The 19494-nt window shown below is 47.9% G+C and overlaps 1 protein-coding gene across 3 annotated transcripts in view; it reads left to right on the top strand.

Annotated features, from left to right (window-relative positions):
- Zranb3 (zinc finger RANBP2-type containing 3) overlaps nucleotides 1-9704 on the top strand; it is a 166812-nt gene extending 157108 nt beyond the window's left edge. For all 3 annotated transcript variants that reach the window (XM_052736812.1, XM_052736810.1, XM_052736813.1), the window contains 4 exons: nucleotides 2602-2712; nucleotides 3520-3916; nucleotides 7691-7822; nucleotides 9061-9704. In XM_052736812.1, coding sequence (XP_052592772.1) covers nucleotides 2602-2712; nucleotides 3520-3916; nucleotides 7691-7822; nucleotides 9061-9171 — 751 coding nt within the window. In that variant the 3' untranslated portion in view covers nucleotides 9172-9704. The remainder of the gene's footprint in view (nucleotides 1-2601; nucleotides 2713-3519; nucleotides 3917-7690; nucleotides 7823-9060) is intronic.
- Nucleotides 9705-19494: the final 9790 nt, after the last annotated feature.

Here is a 19494-nt window from a genome sequence, read left to right as displayed (position 1 = left end):
GAGCACTGGGGTTCCAGGTGCCTCCAACCGTGTTATTCTTAGTGGCTTTGCTGTGCTAGTGAAAATGTGAGGAGATGAGTATTCTCTGCTGATGGAGTGCTGTACTGCTGCATTGCAGAGGAGACCCACACATAAAGCAGCCAAGACTTTGGTCGTTTTTCTTTTTCCAAGACAGGGTCTCACTGTATTCTCTGGCTGTCCTCTAACAGAGATCCACCTGCCTCTGCCTCTCCTAAGTGCTGCAACTAAAGGCATGTGGCACTGTGCCCAGCTCAAAGCAGCCCAGACTTTTAACCTAGAGATTCTAGTTCTGGGGATGTAGTATATATGTATGTGTTTCCATTTTGTAGGGGGGTACATGTGCACATGTGTGTATGTGTTTCCATTTTGTTTGTGGGGGGGTGCATGTGCACATGTGTGTATGTGTTTCCATTTTTTGTGTGTGTGTGGGGGGGGTGCATGTGCACATGTGTGTGTGTGTGCATGTGGAGATGTCAAGAATCATCCTCAATTGCTTTTCCACTTTATTCATTGAGGCACGTCTCTGAAACCCAGAGCTTCCCTATATGGCAAGCTTCTGAGGCAGAGCTACAGGTGGGATGCCACCCATCTGGCGTTTACATGGGTTCTTGGGCATCCAAACCCTGGTTCCCACACTTGCTCATCAAGCACTTTAACCCCTAAGCTGTCACTGTAATCCCTATATATACAGTTCGTGTGTAAAAAATACAGTGGAGGCTGGAGAGTGGCTCAGGGGTTAGGAGTACTGGCTGCTCTTCCAGAGGACCCGGGTTCAATTCCAGCGCCCACACGGCAGCTCAGAACAGCCTGTGTATAACTCCAGCTCCAGGAAATCGGATGCTCTCTTCTGACTCCAACATGCACTAGTCACACACGTGGTGCACAGATGTGTGTGCAGGCAAAACAGCTGTACACATAAACCAAAGTGTTTTAAGAGACTCGTGTCCTCCCTAGAGTCTAGAGCATTTTTAAATGTGGTGGGTATAAATGTATGCTGTCGCCCAACAGCCCACTAATCAGAAACTGGGTACACAGATTATCATACATCGGTTTATCCTCCACATGGTAGAGAGGCCTGGAACCATTACAAGGAATGTGGGGCTGGGCAGATGGTTCAGTGAGTCAAGAGAACTTGCTCTGCAAGCATGAAGGCCAGTGTTCAAAACCCCATCACCCATGTTACAAAACAAAAAGCTGAGCATGAAGAAGTTCATGTTTAAATTCATGTGGAACTTAAAATATCCATAATAAGGGTAATAGCATAGAAACTGGGCCATGCTAATTAGAAAAAATTAATTGCGTCATTGCATTTTCACTAGCACAACAATGCCACTAACTGACGTGGGAGCCAGAGCCTCTCACACACTAGCAGTAACACACCTGGTTTAGACACTGGAGGTAAATAGAAAGTAAATCAGTTCTGCTGAGGCTGTGGCAAGTTCAGGGGCAGTAGCCTCCAGCTTATGGGAGATCCAGTTGAACTCAGTTCACTAAAAGCATCACTTTGCACAAAAGCTTTCCGGTGTTGTAGCTGGCAGAGGTGTTGAGTTCAGAAGAGCAGGGGCACACTTGGAAAGTTTCTGTGCAGCTTGAAGGCAGTTTCCTTAAGACTGTCGGCCGGCCGTGTATTTGATCATTTCTAAGGCCCGCAGCCACTCTTTCCTTCCCCCAGATTTTGAAAAATTGTGTATTCTAGTTTTCTTGCTACAGTAGAATACTCTGACCAGTGGTAACTTGAACAGGAAAGGATTTGTCCGGCTTATAGTTGCAGGTCACACTCCATCAGTGAGGGAGGGAGGCTGGGAACGTGAGGCAGGAACTGAGGGGCAGGAACCATGGAGGTTCGCTGCTCTTGCTGGTCAGCGTTCTGGCTCCTGTGTGCATGCTGGCTTTCCTGTACGATGTGGGACTGCCCACAGTGGGCTGGGACCTCCTACACCCATGGCCTATCAAAACCATCCCCCACGGACACTCCCACAGGCCAGGCAGATCTAGGCAATTCCTCAACCAGGCCTTCCTCTCAAATAATTCTAGACTGTGTCTAGTTGACAATTAAAGGCGTGCACCACCAACGCCTGGCTGGTAGTGCATATTTTTAATACCAGCACTTCAGAAGCAGGGCCAAGCACATCTCTGATTTCAAGGCCAGTTTGGTCTACATAGGGAGTTCCAGGCCAGCCAGGACTACAAAGTGGAACTCAAAACAGAAAAGTATATAGAAACTCTTTTTTCTTTTTTTGTTTTATTACTATAGATTATTTGCACATACTAGTGGGTTTCATTGTGACATTTTCACACATGTATACAATGCAGACAATACATTTGTTCATTCTCACCCCCCATCACCCTCTCCGGTCCCCTTCCCACTCCCACTGACCTCCTTCCTCTTCCCAACTCGTCTGTCTTCTGCATCCACACCTGTGTGTGACCTATGAACCTACTCAGGGTTGCTGACATGAGCATGACTGATGTAGTCACTGGCGCATGGACACCTCATCAGTGGCTACACACTAGCAATGTCTCTTCCTCCTCCAGACACTCCTATGTGAGAAAAATCTATTTAACATCTAACTGTTCCAGATACATCACTAAAGAAGATGTTGCCATGGCCTCCATGACCAAGGTGAAAACTGATGGGGGCCACATCCGTCTGATCACCAGGGAGCCCAGGCCGCAGGACCCTTCTTCAAAGTAAGTGCCCCATGACACCTAGAAATAGGAAAGAGTACTGCTTCAGACTTATGCACCAGTTTCTGTGATAACAGCCCCCATGGTGTGACCACTTTAGAGGTCACAAAACAGTGTCATGATTTAATAGCTTTTTAGACCTTCTGACAACCCTCATAGGTCCATGAGCTCAGAGTTGAGGAATACCCAAAGCCAGGAGCCTATGTGACCTGCCCCAAGCCTGAGTAAAGATGCCAGGAGACCTGATCTCAGTCCTACAAACTCTCTGCCAGCCTGGCACTGTTCCAGTCATATCAGCCTGGACGGTGGGGATCCTGATCAAGTGAGCGTGTGTCCTGCTGTGTTTCACTTCTATCTGTTATCTGATCAACTTGGAGTTTACCTGGAGAAACCCAGTATTTAGCAAGTGTTCTGTTCTAATCCCTGTCATTCTGACCTTGTAAGGCAGCAAAAAACCAGGAAGATTCACTCCATAGTGCCCTGAGGCTGAGGAGGTGTATAGGCCGCTGAGTGAGTCTCAGCGTATCCACTAGGGTTCTGGAGCTTTCACGTTAGTTTGAATGGGCATTTCAATAGATCTCATTGTCCAGCATCATCTGATGTCTGGAGGTGCTGGGGGCGGGGGCACTTCAGTGCCTCAAAGAGGCTGCTTGTGTCAGATTCACTTTGGTGGCATGGCTTTTCTCAAGTTGGCTAGACTTTGGGGTCCTGACCACCGCTCTTTCGCCTCCTGACTGAACACCAGGTCTGAGGCCTCTCTACAGAGCAGTGGCCCAGCTTCACTGCTTACCTCCACGGTCTTTTGTTCAGTTGTAGAGAGCTTGACAGAGCCTGCGTCCCGTCTCTGAACCCCGGCCCAGCTGATCTCACTGTGGAGCCATCCCCATCCAAAGGCTACATCCAGGCTGTGGATAAGGAAGGCAGGCCGCTCTGTCTCCGCTGCCAGCATCCCACCTGCCAGGCTGAGCAGGGGTCCAAAGCCAGCGCCTGGGACTCACGGTTCTGCTCCCTGAAATGTCAGGAGGAATTCTGGATCCGATCCAATAACGGCTTCCTGAGAGCCCAGGTGTTTGCTGTAGAACATGGTGTGTGTCAGCTGTGCGGTGTGAATGCCCAGGAACTCTTTCTGCGAGTGAGAGATGCCCCTAAAAGTCAGAGGAAGAATCTTCTAGATGCTGCCTGGACTGCGAAGCTCCCATTGGAGCAGGTACGTCGTCGTGGCCTGTCAGGGCAGTGGTGCGGTCAGTTTCTAACCTTGTTAAAACACGTACGAAGGGAGAGGATACGAACCACAGCGTCCGCACTCACCGCGTTGTTGGCTTCCCTCTGCCGTCTTCCTTGTGCTTCTCGTGGGTAATGCCTGCCCGCTCCCTTCTCTCCACTCCTGAACTCCCCTCCCACCCGCCCTCCCCCTCCTTCCCCTTTCTTTTTTCTTTCTTTCTTTCTTTCTTTCTTTCTTTCTTTCTTTCTTTCTTTCTTTCTTTCTCTCTCTCTCTCTCTCTCTCTCTCTCTCCCTCCCTCCCTCCCTCCCTCCCTCCCTCCCTCCCTCCCTCCCTCTCTCTCTCTCTCTCTCTCTCTCTCTCTTTCTTTCTCCTTCTCTCCTTCTCTCCCCTTCCTCCCTCCGTCCTTTCTGGCTCCTTCCTTCCCGCCTTTTTGCCTCTCACCCTGCCCGTCCCTCGTCCTCAGCCTTCCCTCCCCCCTCTTCCCTCAGCTCTTCCTGTTTTACAGTATAATCACGGTGCACATGACTAACAGAATCAGAATTCCTCCATTATAGAAGTGCATGTTGGCGTCTCAAGACCGTCTCGTTTACTTTGTTCAGATTAGGATGGAAATCCGTTGTCTTCTTTCTGGTAGGAATGCTGGTTTCTTTGATGGATCTCCAGCACCCTTCCCTTTTCATACCATCGATGGGGAAGGAAACGGGATCATTTCCCTGGAGTCTCCTTCACTCTGTGTCTCACCGATCCACACGGTGTCCCCTGACATGTTTTCCTGACCCAGCAGCTTCCTGGGTAGTGGCCGTATGGTCTAGGGTGTGCTTGGATTCTGATTCTGTTTGCAGAGGTCACGTGGTGGTGAGTGGCCTGCAGACAGACACTGAGCTACTTCCAGGGTATCAGTATGTTAGGATGGGGCTTACAGGGGAACCCCAAAATGCAGCTCACAATGAGAAGGCTGTGTGTGTGTCCATTGTATAATACAGTTTTAGTAAAAGTTTATGGCCAGTTATTGTGCCTAGCACACTCACCAATAATCGCTTAGCTTCCCAAAGCACAATCAGAAGTCTCATCTTACAAAAACTGTTCTAAGTTTCCAACTAAAGGAAAATATTTCGTTTTGTGGTGTGCTTAATCAAAAAAGGATCACTCAAGCAATCTCTACCCACTGAAATATCCAATGAATTCCTGTCAGCTAAACAAACTATACATTTTTAACCAGGTATGGTGGCACATGCCTTTAATCCCAGCACTTGGGAGGCAGAGGCAAGAGGATCTCTGCCAAGTTCCAGGCCAGCCTGGTCTGCAGAGTGAGTTCCAGGACAGCCAGGGCTACATAGTGAGACCCTGTCTAAAATTAATTAATTATTTAATTAATTATTTTAAAATTTTTATATGTTTTAATTTCCCTGGTACATTATGATAGAACTAGTTAGCTAACATTCATTTCTAAAAGATGAATTAATGTAGCTCTTGGATCTAGAGAAACACATGTTTCTCTAACACGATTCCTGAGATTCCCCTTGCTCTAACTGATGAGGGAGAAGCTGCACTCTTCAGAGGAATGTCAGTCAAGCTCCCATACTGCCTGCTGCCCAGGCATGCGGGCTTCCTGAAGCTGAGTGCTGAAATGACTCAGGATCATCTTGAAAGTGACCTGTCTAGGAACGTAGCAGTCACATGGTAGACACCACACCCAGGAGGGCTGAGGGAAGAAGCCTTAGCAGGAGTCTTTCCTGAGGCAAATTCAGCATGTTGAAAGCTGGTCTCCAGGGATCTGCTGCACATTTACCAGGGAAAATAAAGACACGTCTTCTGGATCATTGAGTCTGTCAGTTAAAGATGCTCAGAGAGAAAGAATTGGCTGCAAAAAGCAGCACCAAATGGATTCTTTTCTTCTAAGAATATGCCATTTAGAATGACATTTGTAGTTACTTCTAAAACTCAATCTGTTCCTTCTAACAAAAGGCTGCAAGTTGAGTACAGAAGAGAGAGAGGCAGGCAGTGACAGACATCACCAGGACAGACTTCCCTGCACCAGCTGGCTGTCTGGAAACTCACTCCCTGGGGGTCGGCACTATTGGTCGGGTCACAGGTCCATCCCAGAGCCCTACACACTTCCTTAAAAGTGCCTTCCTTACAAATGTCCAGTTTGGCCAGCACCGTCTACTCGATGGGTTGTCTTTTTTCCAGGGTTCATGTTTGACACCTGTCTTAGTTAGGATTTCTATTGCTGTGAAGAGACACCATGACCACAGCAACTCTTATAAAGGAAAACATTTAATTGGGGCTGGCTTATAGTTCAGAAGTTTAGTTCATTATTGTCAGGGCAGGAAACATGGTGGTGTGTAGGCAGACATGGTACTGGAGAAGAAGCTCAGAGTCCTACATCTTGATCTGCAGGCAGAAGGAGACTATGTGCCACACTGGGCATAGCTTGAGCATAGGAGACCTCAAAGCCTTTCTCCAACAAGGCCACCCTCATTCCAAGGAAGCCACACCTCCTAACGATGCCACTCCCTATGGGCCAAGTATTCAAACACATGAGTCTTTGGGGGCCATTCCTATTCAAACCACCACAACACCTTTGTCAAACATTAGGGGTCCTTGGTTGTATGGGTCTGTTTCTGGGTCCTCTGTTGTGTTCCACTGGTCTATGTGTCTGGTTTGTGCCACAGTATACTACTGTCTTTGTCACTCTGAGGTCAGGACTATGATGCCTCTGGCTGTGTTTCTTTCTGCTTTAGATTGAAATAATCATGGGTTCCTATGGCCAGCATTCATGAAATTAATTATAATTTCTTTCTTATCCAAGACTAAAAAAATAAAAACATCTTACATACTAATCTCTGATGTTTAAACAGTTGCAGTACCCTAGTGCATGCTGCTTTTACTATCTCAGGTAAAATGGTCAGATGGATCTCATTTTAGCATAGGGGATCGATGTGTGTGTAGACTGGCCTAGATGCTGGCTGTTTGAAGTAGCTCCAAATATGCACATATTCCAACTATGCAAGGTACAGAAGTTTGTTGTGGAGATTTCCTGCCATGCCAGTCCATGGAAGCTGGGAAACTGTCTGGTAAATAACCAAGTTCTGGCCAGAGCTGGGGATGCGACTCAGTTAGTAGAGAGGTTGCCTAGCACACAGGGAAGCCTGGTTCTAGTTCCAGCACTGCATAAACCCAGCATGGTGCTGCATGCTGGAAGTCCAGCGCGTGGAGGTGGAAGAGGAGGGCCAGGAGTTCAAGGTCATACTTGGCTACATGATTAGTTTGATACCAGACGGGATACAAGAGGTCTTACCTAGAAAATAAAAGCAAACACAACATTGTGGAGGCTAGGTTAACCTGCTATTGATATAGGAACAAATGTGTTTAGGTCAACAATGAACGGTTACTTAGTTATTAATTTCCAATCTGTTCTTACTCTGTCGCTTTTGGTTTCATAAATATATAAAGCAACTTAAAAGGTCAAAAAACAACCATTTTCCCCTCAACTGTCAGGAGCCTTGGTATCGTATATTTGGTTATAAGGTTTTCCAAATATGTTAGGGGGGGAAAACTCTTTTAGAAAGACATTTTATTGCTTTCAAATTGCTAACCTAGCATTTTGTGGGGGTTTCTACTCACAACAAAAGCTCTACGAGGCATCCTAATGTGTTTCTCCCTGTGACTTTGCTGTATGAAGGGATCGCAAAGTGCACAGCCCACAGTTCCTGGAGCAAATCTGGAGAGCTGCTGATCGTGTGTTCTTCCTGCAGCTAAATGAAATGCTGAGGGACCCGGGAGAAGGCCACTTCTGGCAGGCGGATCACATCAAGCCGGTGTATGAGGGGGGAGGACAGTGCTCCCTGGACAACCTGCAGACACTCTGCACAGTGTGCCACAGGGAGGTGAGTGACACGTTCCTGGGGGGCTGCACAGGTGGGCGAGGCTGGGCGAGCCCCACCTCGGAGCGGAACGCACGCACGCTGCTTCTTTCGTCGTTCTGACTCTTGGCTCTGTGGCAGTTTGTAGTCACAGACGCGAGGACCCTGGGACCCTCTTAATTCACTCTCTGGGCAGAGGATGCTGCTCAGTGGGGAGAGCAGTCACTGAACACACATGAGGGCCTGGGTTCCATCCCACACCACACAAACTGGGTGTGTTAGTACAGAAGGAGGCAGAAGCAGGGGGATCAAGAGTGAGGCCAGCCTGGTCTACAGAGCGAGTTCCAGGACAGCAGAGCTACACAGAGACTCTGTCTAGGGAAAAAAAAGTTCTAGGTCAGCCAGACATGGTAGCACAGCACTGGAGAGGCAGGTGGATCTCTGAGTTCAGGGCCAGCCTGGTCTATATAGTAAGCTCCGGGACAGCCAGAGCTAGACAGTGAGAGCCCATCTCAACAACAACCACCACCACAAAAAAGAGTCCAAGCCATTCTCGCTACTTAGTGAGTGTGGGGTTGGCTATGTAGCTAAAGGAATAAAGACATCACCAAAAGGAATGCCATCTCTCCTGTGTTTGTTTGTTTGTTGGATTCTCGTGAAAATTTTTACTTAGATTTAGCAGAAGAATTGATTCTATCCCATTGGACTTTCTACAGTGTCTAAGTATTGAGTTGGGAATGAATTTTCTGAGCTGGGCCCAGATAATAAGAAGAGGACAAACTTTTTACCCACTGAATGCTGGGGATTTTTAGATGTGTTATAAGCACCCACTAAGATGAGGAGATGCATGGCTTCTCTTAGTTCCCAAACGCAGGATTCGTAGTCTACTGGGCAGTGAGACATTCTCCACAAGAATACGTTTTCTCGCCTGGCGATGGTGGCCCACGCCTTTAATCCCAGCACACGGGAAGCAGAGCCAGGTGGATCTCGGTGAGTTTGAGGCCAGCCTGGGCTACCAAGTGAGTTCTAGGAAAGGCACCAAAGCTACACAGAGAGACACTGTCTCGAAAAAAAAAAAAAAAACTGTTTTCTCCGGAGACCAGTAAATTCAGGATCTCAGGGCACTTGCCAGTGCTGCCAGACTCCACCCGTGGCATGGAGCACCTCCTCGGGGTTAAACCCTGCACATGTGGATAATGCACATTTTCCAGACTGCAGCACAGTCTTTCCCTGACCTGCACCTTGCATTTGCTGACTTCTAGAGAACTGCCCGACAAGCCAAGGAAAGGAGTCAGGCGAGACGACGCTCCCTGGCATCAAAGCACGGATCAGACATCACTCGGTTCCTGGTGAGGAAGCAGAGCGAGGTGTAAACAGAGCGAATGGCCTGCAGGTAGAGGGGTTCGACACGATGTCTCTTCATGTTTCTCTAGTATTTTAACAGTGAAAAGTTTTTAAACATAATCAAGAACTGAAATTTAGATTTTGTGCTTAAGTACCTAGCAGATGCTGAGGTGTGACCAGAAGCATTTCTGTGGTCTTGTGACTTCATGCAGATTGTCAATTATGTTTCAGCAAGATTTTGTTCAGCTTTTGTTTCCCCTAATACACTTTCATCCCTGCATTGTGCATAGATAACATGTGATAAATATATTCCCAATCACTGGACAATTGCTTCTTGATTTGTCTTGCTTCTGGATTGTGTAGAACATTCCAGAAAAGTCCGGGAAATTTTGGAGGTAAGCCATCATTACTACGGAATTCTGGGCAGACCACGACCAGCCTGCTTCCTGTACAAGAGCCTCCAAAATGGGCTTGGGTGTGTGTTTTGGATGTTGCCTTCTTTTGGGCCAGGCATCTTTATTGAAAAGATACTTCCATAAATAAATTAATTGTAACCATGGGATCCGTGCAGAATTTGTGTGCTCTGGGCAATTGTGAGAACAAATGATATAACATAAAGTATAATGCCTCCAAAGCCTTGGGGTCTGGTTTTCTGTTTGCTTTTTCTTTTTTTCTTTTTTTTTTTTATGTGTAAAACCAGGCTAATTGTCAAAAGAGCTTTTGTCTCCTGGTCTTCATTTTCTGGTTTTAAAATCCTGGTAGTATTTTGTTTTGTTTTTTAAATAAACTTTTTTAAATTATGTGTATGTGTGTCCCTGTGTGGGGTATGTGCACATGAGTGCCAGTGCCTGCAGAGGCCAGAGGCCCCTTATCTCCAGACCTGGAGTTACAGGGAGCTATGAGCCATTCAGCATGGCTCTGGAAACTGAGGTCTTCTGGAAGAACAGCAAGCACTCCTAACCACTGGACCATCTCTCCATTTCTGAATCCTATTTTATTAAGTTTATTTCTGGTACCTCTTTTAAAAAGTTGACAACCCAGTCATGGGGACAACACACCTCTAATCCAGCCCTCAGGAGGCAGAGGCAGGTGGGTCTTTGTGAGTTTGAGGCCAGCCTGGTCTACATAATGAGTTCCAGGACAGGCAGGGCCATGTAGTAAGACCCTGTCTCCAAAATGAAGTGATGATGGGATTGGGAGATGGCTCATTTGATAAGGTGTTGGCCATACAGGCATGATAGCTTGAGTCTGAGCCTCCAAACCTGTGTGAAAACTTGGGTGTGGGGTGTACCTATAACCCCACGCTGAGCAGATGGAAACAGAAGGATCTCTGTGATGTCACAATGGAGAACTGTGATGTCACAATGGAGCACTATGATATCACAGTGGAGCACTGTGATATCACATTGGAGAACTGTGATGTCACAATGGAACACTGTGATGTCACATTGGAGAATTGTGATGTCACAATGGAGCACTGTGATGTCACAATGGAGAACTGTGATATCACAATGGAGCACTATGATGTCACAATGGAGCACTATAATGTCACATTGGAGAACTGTGATGTCACAATGGAGTGCTATGATGTCACAATGGAGTGCTGTGATGTCACAATGGAGTGCTGTGATGTCACAATGGAGTGCTGTGATGTCACAATGGAGTGCTGTGATGTCACATTGGAGAACTGTGATGTCACAATGGAGTGCTATGATGTCACAATGAGTGCTGTGATGGCATAATGGAGCACTGTGATATCACAATGGAGCACTGTGATGTCACAATGGAGCACTGTGATATCACATTGGAGCACTGTGATGTCATAATGGAGCACTGTGATGGCATAATGGAGAACTGTGATATCACAATGGAGCACTGTGATGTCACAATGGAGCTCTATGATGTCACATTGGAGCACTATGATGTCACAATGGAGCACTGTGATGTCACATTGGAGAACTGTGATGTCATAATGGAGCACTGTGATGTCACAATGGAGCACTATAATGTCACATTGGAGAACTGTGATGTCACAATGGAGTGCTATGATGTCACAATGGAGTGCTGTGATGTCACAATGGAGTGCTGTGATGTCACAATGGAGTGCTGTGATGTCACAATGGAGTGCTATGATGTCACAATGAGTGCTGTGATGGCATAATGGAGCACTGTGATATCACAATGGAGCACTGTGATGTCACAATGGAACACTGTGATATCACATTGGAGCACTGTGATGTCACAATGGAGCACTGTGATGGCATAATGGAGAACTGTGATATCACAATGGAGCACTATGATGTCACAATGGAGCTCTATGATGTCACATTGGAGCACTATGATGTCACAATGGAGCACTGTGATGTCACATTGGAGAACTGTGGTGTCAATGGAGCATTATGATGTCACATTGGAGAACTGTGATATCACAATGGAGTGCTATGATGTCACAATGGAGTGCTATGATGTCACAATGGAGTGCTGTGATGTCATAATGGAGCACTATGATGTCACATTGGAGAACTGTGATGGCATAATGGAGAACTGTGATGTCACAATGGAGTGCTGTGAGATCACAATGGAGCGCTTTGATGTCACAATGGAGCACTGTGATGTCACATTAGAGAACTGTGATGTCACATGGAGCACTGTGATGGCATAATGGAGCACTGTGATGCCACAATGTAGAACTGGGATAGAACAATAGAGCACTGTAATAGATCAGTGGAGCACTGATAGAACAATGGAGCACTATGATAGAACAATGGAGCACTGTGATAAAATCCACTATATAATAACACAATCAGAAGGTTAAACACACAAACTACAACGGTAACATTAAAGAAGTAAGTGATAATGATGGACAGGAGAGTTCAGTGGGAAGAGCACTGGCTGCTTTTCCAGATAACCGGGGTTTGAATCTAGCCCCACATGGCAGCTCCCAATCATCTGTAGCTCCAGTTCCGTGAATCCAGTTCTCTCTTCTGATCTTGGATGCTGCACACACATGGCGCATAGACATACATACAGGCAAAGCACCCATGCACATAAGAATAAAACAGAATTTAAAAAGTCACCTTTTAAAAACAAAAAAAGGAAACTGTTAATGAAATGAAACAGAGGAGCCATCCCTGCCACATGTCACTATCAGGAAGAGTCGGAAGAACATCACCTTCAGGTCCCAGGAAGAATTACATCCCCAAGGCTCCTGTTTATAAATGCCCTTGGGATGCAAGCCCATGTAAAGTGCTTAGTGCAAGCATTTTGCAGTTTTAATTAGCAGCTAGTAGTTTACACCTTATTTTTAGAAGGCTGTTATCAAGTCTATAATGGACTCACTGAGAGATCAAGTGGCCTCTCTCTTACAAATGAGATCCGGTGTTGTCTGGCCTCTTTTCTCTTCACACACTTGGCTCTTTGCAGTTTTCTGCCTCATTTCCAGTAACGTGGGCATCATCAGGTTCATAGGTGAAAGCCCAACTCACCGCCCCTCCCCTCCAACGTGAGGTCTTTGCTGTGGAGTTCAGTCTGAGAAGGTTAGTCAGAGAGGCTTGCTCTCTTCTCAACTGTGGTGGGAATTCTCGGGAGAGAGTTCTCAGATGTAAGTTCTGCATGATGGTCGTGTAACAAGCCCCCAGACCTTAGCACAACTGACTCCATGATGGAAGGACCATTCAGGCTGCAAAACTCACAGACAGCACCATCCAAAATGAAAACACAGGCCTGAGCCATCAAAGTCCATAGATCTGGGGAAGTCTCCAAATGGACTTACCTCGCTTTTAACTTCTGGAGTTCTGCTTCTGGCTAACTGCTCTTGTTAACTGAAGTCTGTCAACCCAGGACATGGTTTTTGTGCTTTAGCTCACCCTGAGGAAGACTCTGGACAATACTGGCATCCCAAACACCCAGGGTAGTCACCGGCTGGGTAATAAAGACTTTCTATTGGCTTAAACCCGCGTCTGAGCAGTCTTCTCTGGTGGCTACCTCACAACCTTTCAAGGTATGGTCCATGGAGCTGGGGTCTTACCCAGGAGGAGCATTTGCCCTGCAGGCGCCCAGCTGCTCATCTCCGTGTCTCCCTGACACAGCTAAGCTGCTTCTCCTACTTGGTTTGCTCTGCTTTTCCCACCAGGTGCACTGATAGGAATGGTCAGGAGACTGAAAAGAGACAGGGGACCCCAGCGATGTCCTGTCAGTCTGAACTAAAGCTGCCCTGCATGTATTCCAAGGGGAGCACTGGGGCGCTGGGACTGGAAGAGGATGTGCGTTGGATGTGTGAGGCGGCCCTGGGTTCAGTTCCCAGGACTGCGGCGGCGGGAGAAAAGTGGATTCGTGTTTACGGCTGGGACTGCAGTTCCATCGGCAGAATGCTTGCCTAGAACGCACAAAGCCCTGGGGTCCATCCCTGGTACCACAGAAACCGGGGGTCGGGGGTGAGGGGTGGTGCAGGCCTGTCATCCTGGCCCTGGAGAGCCGGAGGCGGGAGGATCAGGAGTCAGGGTCGTCTCTGACCTCATAGTGGATTCGATGCCGCCAGCCTGTGGTGCGTGATTCTGTCTCCCAAAGAAACTACTAACAAAGAATGAGAGGAGGGCCCGAGAGAGAGCAGGAGAGCGTGGAAGGGGGCACACCTGTGTGCCAAATTGTGCAGTCGGAAGGAGACAGCTGTGACCACACAGTGCAGAAAGACCCAAACCCGCGGGGACGTGAAAAAACAAAAACAAACCAAACCAAAACCGTAAAGAGGGATGGACTCAGCTCTGAAAGGCCCCGGACTCTGAGAAAAGAAAACGAAACGTGTCTGGACCCCAGGACTAGAAAGGGGACGTGGTAGCCGCGGAGCAAGGCCACTTGCCGTGCGAACTGTGTGGCCTTCGCCTGGCGTGGATGCTCAGCCGTGTGGGGCTGCTGTGAACTAGGGGAGCACCCTTCCTGAGCCAGGTGGGCTCACACCCAGGCCACCCAGGCCTGGTGTCACACCGCCCTACTGCCATGTCTGAGCGACATTAATCCGAGTCTCGGGTGACTATGAAGCCTCTCTTCATAACCCTCCTATGGCAGGAAGGAATTCACACTTACGCCAGTGCTCTGGAGGCAGAGGCAGGCAGATCTACGTGAGTTCAAGGCCAGCCTGGTCCACACAGTGAGACCATGAACACCCTCCCCTGCCCCCCCCCCCAAAGGCTTCTGCTCAGTTAGTGACAGCCAAGGGGCGTTCTCGGAGATCTTCTTTTGACAAATGAATAGGTACCCATATGGGAAAGCTTCCTGCCCACACATCCCCCTAAAAAATCAGACCTCTTCTTCCGGCCCTTCAGTGAAACGGACGCTTCAGAAATAAAGGTGTGAAGCACTTGAGATCACATGTGGAGGAAGCCAGTGCTGAGTAAAACGAAAAGGGTGTTCCGTGGAAATCAGCCATGAAAAATAGACGGCAAACAGCAGCTCATGGTCTGGGGCAGTTTTTACCAGCCTCTCACGCTCCACCTTTTATTCTTACGGACTGGAAAACTCAAGCTTCTCGCTGGGGTACCGTTCCATCTTTTATTCTTACGGACTGGAAAACTCAAGCTTCTCGCTGGGGTACCGTTCTGCTGTCTCCTCTGGTTTTCAGCTGCTCTCTGCTGGAAGCGGGGTGGGGGGGAGTGGGGGGGTGTTGCAGCCGTGCCATGTTCTTATCTAGCAGCTAGAAACGCCACTGTCTCCGCTCGTATTCCGGCTTCTAACCATCTGCTTCTCTGCCTTCGAGTTTCCCTCTTCATTGACTAATGTCTTTCCAGGAGTCAGTAAGGATGCTTCCTGGAAAGCAGCCATTAGAACACAAAAATAGCACTGTGGGGCTGGGGAAATGAGTGTAAGGACCTGAGTTCGGGTCCCCAGAACCCATGTAAAACTTAGTGAGGTAGTGCACACCTATAATCCCAGCTCTCCTTCAGCAATAGGGAGTTAAGACAGGAAAAGCTTGCAAGCCATCTTGGTGTACCCAGGTGTAAACAGTAGAGACCCTGTCCTAAACACGGTGGAAGGTGAAGAGGACCCTTGATTGTCCTCCAACCTACCTGTACTCACAGCCATGACACCCGTGCACCTATGAACACACAAACAGTGGTGGGTGGGGCACTCAAGGGGCAGAGGCAGCTGCATCTCAGTGAGTTCGAGGCCAGCCTGGTCTACAGAGTGAGTTCCAGGATGGCCAGGGATATATAGTGAGACCCTGTCTCAAAAAGAGAGATGGGTAGCTAAGTCGGTAGGTGAATGGATATAATTATGCACATATGACTAGTATATTTTACAGCCTTTCAGCAGTTACATATAACTGCATTTCAGTGTTAGATTGCAGAACTTCACAACACCAATCTCTGTACAGTAACTGGGTTAGTCAGCTTCTTGTCAAACAAAAAACCTGAAGTAATCAGCTTTGAAACAGAAGTATTCTCGGCCCATCACGTTGTAGTTTCTAGATCATGCTCACTTGGCCCCTTTGTTTTGAGACACAGCACACAGCATCATGGTAATCCTAGTAACACACAGTAACCATAGTAACCATGGTAGTCATGTGACAGAGCCAAACACTCACCTCATCAACCAGGATCACAAGAAAGAAGTGGCCAAAATTCCACCAATCCCTTTAGCGGGCACCCCTGCAGTGACTCTAGGGACCAAAGCTGTAAAACATTTGTGATTGAAAGTACGGACGGCAGTCACTAATGTCTGTTGAGTATGGGGACTATGGGGGTCCAGCCCCTCGAAAGTCCCCTCCCAGGGTCTGGGAAGAATCTACAACCAGCTGATAATTTAATCTTTGATGAAAAGAAATGAATCTACATACACGAAACTCCTCTCTCTCTCTACACAGTTCTCTCTCTACACAGTTCTCTCTCTACACAGCTTCTATTCTGCTCTCATGCCTAGTTCCTTTCTTGCCTGATTTCTCTCTACATTAATTTGCTGTCCCCTCTAAGTTCTATCTTAATTCTCTCATCTTAATTCTGCCCCATCTAGGTTCTCATCCATCCAGTTCCTTCCCATCTTAGCTCCTCTCCTGTCTCCTTCCTCATCTTGTTCTTCCCCATCTGGCTCTTCCCCATCTCCCATCTTGTTCCTCTAGTCCTCTCTCCCAGCCCTTCAATCCAGTTCTTCCCCATCTCAGTTCGTTTCCTCTCCAGTTCTTACCCATCTAGTTCTTCCGTTCTCTTCTCCGTCTCATCCTCAAGGCCTCTCTCCACTCCTCCTCTAAGTCTCCTTATACCTTATATCTTAGTTCTCCCCAAGTCTCTGAGGTATTTAGTTATAAACCCAAGCGATAGCAATCCTCCCCCTCCAGCCAGGTCTCCAGGCTTGAATTCCTACAGGGTCATAAAGGCAGGTAAGAGTTTTCCTCAGGCAGTGACCACCAGGCTTTCTTTTACAACCCAAAAAGGGAGTGGTTAAAGGAGGAGGTCAACTGAGAGCTAATATCGGTTAGTATATCAAAAAGGGAATTTATGTGCTCAATCTACATTCCTAGAAGTGGTTAGGTAAGAAGTTAGGAGTCTGTAATGTTAGTAAGGCTGTATAAGAAAGGAGGGTCTCAGCTTCAATTGCACAAGAAATAAAGCTATCCGTCTGACCTAGGAGACAGGTGGTGTTTCCATAAGCGTGTTACCTTAGTTCAGGAGATCATTTGGCCTTGGATGCTTAATAGGTATTTTAGATAAATACACTGTTAGGAGTTCTTGGAAGCACACAAGAAAATCATTTTAGGAACCAGCTAATATATATACAAAAGCTAAAATATCACCAAGACTTCTTAAGCCATGGCCTGACCTTTGGAGAAGTCCTTGACTTTTCCAAGTAGTAGCTTTGGTGATAGTAGCTGGACTCCATTACGTTTTCCTGCGGCCTGCAGCAGTTGAGCCAAGATCTCAGTATAGGTTTGGATTTCTCTACAAACCAAGCTAAAGAAAGACCTACCATGGTACCAAAGCTAGGAAGTGATGAGCATGGATAAGTCACTCCTAGATGCCACATATTCCCTTGGGGCCTCTTCCACTTCAGCTCTGGAGACACCTGTGCAGTCCTTCAAAATGCCTTCAAAATACCAGCTTTTCATGTCGCCGTCCCATACATGTTCTGGTGGCTTATGCTCTTGCATGCACCAGGGAATATTTTTCAAAGGCACATGGGAAACAGTTCTGGGCTGATGTGGCCACATGAGAAGTGAGGCACAGGGGTCAGACCGAACTCGAAATGTTTGAGGCCAGCCTGAGGTACACGAGACATTGTCTCCATAAAGGAGGAGAGTGAGAGGGCTGGGGAGAGGGCTCGGCGGCGGCGCATGTGTGAGGACCAGAGTGCAGAAGCCGCCCACATCAAATGCCCAGTAGGTATGGCATCCTACCTCTAGCTCAGCCCCAGAAGAGAGAGACAGGAGAGCCCTAGAGCGAGCTGGCTAACAAAAGTACACGTATCTTCCAGCTCTGACACTGAGAGACCCTGCCTCGAATAAGGTGGAAGGGCAGTCAAGGGGATTCCAAACACCAACTTCGGGCCCTCACATGCACGCGTGCATAAACCCCCACCCCCATGGACCCTTACACATGCAGAAACACACGTACAAGCACACGCACGCACGCACGCACGCACAAATGCTCTCCCTCTCCTGTCACATCCTCTTTCCTCTTGTACAAAGACCACAGTCCTGGAAGAGAACGTCTTTCCTCGATTATTTGCAGCTGAGTCCTACATAAGCACACATTCCTGTTAGTGGAGGAAGCCATGGGTTTTAACTGAATGTCCAAACCACTGCAGCTTATTCTCAGTAGCTGAGCCATGGCTGGTTGGAGAAGAGCCTGTGGCTAATTAAGCTGTGAAACCCCAGTTGAGCCATCTCCAGCTGGCTGGTCGGCCAGGCTGTGGCCTATTGAACGGTTTTCCGCCAGTGTTCTCTGAGCACATTGGTTAGATGCTCAGGATCCGCTCTGCTAGCTCTTGGGTTCACAGATCGATTTTAGTTTGCTGCAACTCTACCCAGGTTAGCTGCTCCAGGTTTTCCCCCCTTCACAGTTTCGACATTATCACCAGGTTCTGAAGCAGGACTGAGGCAAACCACGAGCATCCGGTCACAGGTGTGGACCCTGCCAGGCGAGGCCCAGTTTTCCCACCTATCTGGGGGCATGGGTAAGTGTTCTTTGGATCTGGGTTTTTAAACTGAGTTTAAGGTGCCATCTTGGTCTGGACAAAAGCTGTAGATGTCTGGGTCACACATAATTTGAATAGGGAGCAGCAGGAACAGGCCTGATCTGTAGAGAGGCCTTGGTGTCTGATGGGAGTCAGATAGAAAAATGAACCTCCCGGGTTCAGAAGGGAAGATTACTAGACAGAACTCCAGTGTGAGCCGCAGCCAGGGAGCTGCGAGCCTACTGCCCGCCACTTCACCCAGCCTGTCTCATGGTGCCAGAGAACACGGAAGGGCGGGAAGAGGCCACCCTATGCTGTGAGTAGGCCTTGAGGGATTTTCAGTGACTTGCCCTGCCAGGCAGAAACAGGCCTGTGTCCAGGCTGTCTGGAACCCCACGGTTTACTCTCCCTGAATCCCAGACACTGGCTGAGGATGCAGCTGAGTCTGTAAGCAGCTTCTCTGGCAAGCATGAAGCCCGAGTCTGATCCTCAGCGCTGCATAAAACCGGTAGAACACACCTACAGCCTCGTTAGCAGAAGTGGAGGCAGGGGGGATCAGAAGTTCAAGGTCATCTTTAGCCACATATAGAGTTCAAAGCCAGCCTCGGGTATATGTGACTTTGTCTCAAAAAAAAAACAAAGCAAAAAAAACCCCAAAAATAACAAAAAACAAACCAAAACAAAACAAAAAAACCCAAACAAAACAATAAAAGTTAAAAAGCGCAAGCCAGGCAGTGGTGGCGCACGCCTTTGATTCCAGCACTAAGGAGGCAGAAGCAGGCTGATCTCTGAGTTAGAGGCCAGCCTGGTCTACAGAGCGAGTTCCAGGACAGCCAGAGCTACACAGGGAAATCCTGTCTTTAACACACACACACACACACACACACACTAAAAATTAAAAAGCATCCAAACCTGCACTTGACTTACAGAAATAGGTTAACCTTGGCAGAAATAACTTGAAATTTTGAGGCAAAGCTGTTTGACTGAAAACACTTAAGCTCAGGAATTTGGAATCAGCTTAGCAAGCTCCTCTCTGCAAATAAAACACTACACTTGGGCCCATGGTGTCTTCGAATGGCACGCCCGGACAGGCCTTCATGGCTGCTGCTGTCTGTTAACTGGCGTGTTTCTGGTGAGGCAGTTTCACCGGTGGAGGAAGGGGTCCCAGTCTGCACCTGGAATTAGGGCAGCCA

Source organism: Peromyscus californicus, unplaced genomic scaffold, assembly GCF_007827085.1.
Source record: "Peromyscus californicus insignis strain IS unplaced genomic scaffold, ASM782708v3 Scaffold_14__1_contigs__length_90479793_seg_2, whole genome shotgun sequence".
In the NCBI taxonomy this organism is placed as follows: Eukaryota; Metazoa; Chordata; class Mammalia; order Rodentia; family Cricetidae; genus Peromyscus; species Peromyscus californicus.
This window is presented reverse-complemented; position numbering and strand designations above follow the sequence as displayed.